The 3,543-nt window shown below is 34.7% G+C and overlaps 1 protein-coding gene across 1 annotated transcript; it reads left to right on the forward strand.

The window, feature by feature from the left end:
• Positions 1 to 302: 302 nt before the first annotated feature.
• Positions 303 to 3,048, forward strand: LOC107554575 (CMP-N-acetylneuraminate-beta-galactosamide-alpha-2,3-sialyltransferase 1-like; the record flags this gene model as incomplete). The annotated part of the gene is made up of 4 exons (XM_016237137.1): positions 303 to 417; positions 1,238 to 1,552; positions 2,404 to 2,597; positions 2,869 to 3,048. Coding segments are annotated over exons 2-4 (635 nt in total), but the record flags the coding sequence as incomplete, so codon positions are not given.
• Positions 3,049 to 3,543: the final 495 nt, after the last annotated feature.

A 3,543-nucleotide genomic window follows, 5' to 3' on the forward strand; every position in this document is an offset into this window, starting at 1 on the left:
AAAAAAACGTTCTAGAGACTAGTTTGTTTTTTTTAAAGCTGAACTTCTTTTAACTTGAGCGCTGCATTTTTAGAACATCGCGTGCGCAACTGTGGAACAAGTCCGTCCGGCTCATTTACATACAAAAAAAGCCTCAATTACATAACTATTGACAATCCCTCTAGAAATGCAAATTTTCGGGAAGGATTGTGCATTGTCATGTGCCGTAATTAAACCCCAGGTGGATAAACTGACGTTAGAGGGAGTCACATATAAACTCCTCCTTACTGCTAAACTGCCAATAAAATCCAGGTTAAGTTACTCCAGTCCTTACAAACCATCAGCAGTCATTCTAATAAACCAAGCTTTGACACCGTGCCAGTATGTTGAGGAGTCTCTGAAATACACCTTCAAGGCTCCTTCCATAGTATAGGCTAGGTAAGTCAGTTTCAGTAAGTGAGTTTTTTGAGAAAATTCGTTTTATGAATCCGTTAAAAAAAATCACCCATAATCGTGATCTACAACACCTTACAAAAACTATCGGTAACATGTAGACTTGTATATATGGATGCTTTGATGAACCAGTGCGGGTTATTTTTCTATAAGCTGTAGCCACCTTTAAAGAAAAATTATAATAATAAAAAATTAAAATTGGTATGTATTCTGCTATATAAAGCTATATAATCAATTTAATATATAAAAGTTTGTTTTAATTTATGGATATATAAAAAGCATCTGTTTACCTATATTATTTTGTTTAATTTCTTGATACAAAATGAAGAACGGCATTGCAGTCAGTTTTGGTAATAGGGATAGTCACCCAAAAAAAATTTTTTTTGTCATCATTTAGTCACCTTATGTCTTTCCAAACCTGTATGACTTACTTTCTTCTGTGGAATATTTTGAAGAATGCTGGTAGCCTAAACAGTTATCTGGTCCCACTTCCATATTATTTTTTATTTTTGTCCATTCTATGGAAGTCGATGGGATTTCCACAAACTGTTTGGTTACCAAATATCATCTTTAAAACTAAACTAATTTTAAAACTCCTTTTAAAACTGCTGTGCCATTCTTCAGTTATTACATTTTATTCAGTTTGGATGCACTATCCCTTTAAGCAATGAGATGCTCTATTGTGAATATTCACAATATCTTAAGATAGTATTTGCTAGTGCAGTGATACACATTGTATTCAGAGCTGTTACCATATCATGTCTCTTTAGCATCTCAACATAAACCACTCTCTTTCCCTCGATAGGTCTTTTATATTTCAGGTTGAAGTGACAAAACCTCAAACAACACTGATGTAAAGATGGTGGTTTTACTACTGAAACATCGCCGTTACATGACCGCACTCTTGAGCTCCACTATCATCTTGTTACTTCTGTACTTTCAAAACTCTTTGTTGGTTTTGACCAACGGTTTTGACCAAAGATCTCCTTGTGCGTGCCACATATGCGTGGCGGACAGAGGAAATAGTGACTGGTTTGGAAAGCGATACAACCCCAATGTACCACTTCTGCTCAACAGCACCAACAGTGTATTACATGCAAGCGTCTCCAGGTGGTGGAAGGTAAGAAAGATTGCTGAAAAATAAATATACAGCATTTACTAACTTTACTTGGTTTTGTGGCTTTGTGGTTGGTAAGATTTGTTTAATGTTTTTGAAAGAAGTCTGTTTTGCTGACCAAGGCTGCATTGGTCTAAAATGCAGTAAAAACGGTAATATTGTAGAATTACATTACAATTTAAAATAGCTGTTTTCTATTGCAATATATTTAAAAATGTAATTTATTCCCGTGATGCAAAGCTACATTTTCAATATCATTACTCCAGTCGTAAGTGTTACATGACATGATCCTTCAGAAATCATTCTAATATGCTAAGTTGCTGCTCAAGTAACATTTCTTTTTAGTATCGATGTTGAAAGCAGTTGTGCTGCTTAATATTTTTGTGGAAACAGTGATGCATTTCTATTCAGGATTCTTTGATTAATAGGAAGTTCAAAAGAACAGCATTTATTTGAAATACAAATGTTGACTAACTGAAATACTGATTAAATGTTGACTAATCTTAATATCACGTCTCCACCATTTTTGATCGAAATATGATAGAAATATACAGCATATGGGCAGACAATTGCCATAAAAATTTAATTATCCATAGAAATTATCCTAATTTTAAACCAGATGTTTAAGGCCAACATAGAAAACACTGCTAGAGAAATCAAGCATGTAATTTGACTTTTCACTAAAAACCTTATGGTTTTGGCGATAAAGATCTTGTGACAACTAGCCCTGGTATAATTAATTCACAATAAACATAAGGCATGTAAACCTCTTGAAATAGTACACTACTATAACATTTTTACAGGAGTGGATATTATACCTACTTTTGATGCTAACTTATTTAATAATATCACAGGGGCTACAAATTGTACCAAATACCAGCAACTACACAAAGGTGGTAGATCAGCTGTTTTCGCTCTTCCCCGATAAAGAGCACTACTCAGATGCCGGACCAGATCGCTGCAGAACTTGTGCTGTGGTGGGAAACTCTGGGAACCTTCTGGGATCCCATTATGGGCCTCTAATAGATCTTCATGACTTTGTCATAAGGTAGTAAATGAGATTATATTACTGATTGACTTTCACTTTTCAAGTTAGTGAGAGTTTAGAGAATAATGAAGCATCAGTATCGATGGAATGGATATGTCGTCGTGCATTTATCGACCGAGGCTGTGATCGAATGCCTTGAGTCATGAGATCACATTAGACCAGGTGATTTCAGATGTGGAAAAGATGATTTAAACAATTTTTTAAAAATAACTTAAAGGCTTTTCATCAGAATATCATGCACACCTCAATCTGGTTTGTGTATTTCTCTCAGGATAAATAAAGGGCCGACAGAAGGTTATGAGAAGGATGTAGGGTTAAAGACGACTCACCGAATTATGTATCCTGAAAGCGTCATGGACTTGGACAACTCCACCCATCTGGTGCTTTTTCCGTTTAAGATTCTGGACATTCAGTGGCTCATTAGTGCCTTCACCTCTAAAAGCATAACGCGGTAAGAATTAAACATACATTTTCATCTTGCCTCTGTATAATGCATAGTGAAGTAGTGTTTATAAGCGCAGCGCTGCATTGTTTACAGTGGTAACCAAGGAAATGCTATATATTTAATTTGGGATTTGTTTTAAAATTTCAATTTATTTTTTTGTTATTTGACATAAGATATTTAAATTTCACAAAGAAATGTGCAGCATTTTATCTGAGAAATAACGAAAGGACACTTTTTACATTCCAAATTTCATTTTGTAAAAAAAAAATAGTGAGAAAATCGTACCATGAAACCAGCAATTATGTTTTATGCGGCAGTCGTCTGTGAGGGGCTACCGCTTTTACTTTCGTGTTGTGTTTGTTTATTTAGGCTATCTATTAAAGTTTTATGTAACAAAGTTCGTAGTTCAGGGAAGAAGGAGGCAAGAACCGGCGAACATTTAAACATAAAACAAATTTTTAAAATAAATAAACAAACACAAAACGAAAGTAAAAGCTGCAG

The sequence above is a fragment of the Sinocyclocheilus grahami genome, unplaced genomic scaffold, assembly GCF_001515645.1.
Source record: "Sinocyclocheilus grahami isolate Dianchi unplaced genomic scaffold, SAMN03320097.WGS_v1.1 scaffold507.1, whole genome shotgun sequence".
Lineage (NCBI taxonomy): Eukaryota > Metazoa > Chordata > Actinopteri > Cypriniformes > Cyprinidae > Sinocyclocheilus > Sinocyclocheilus grahami.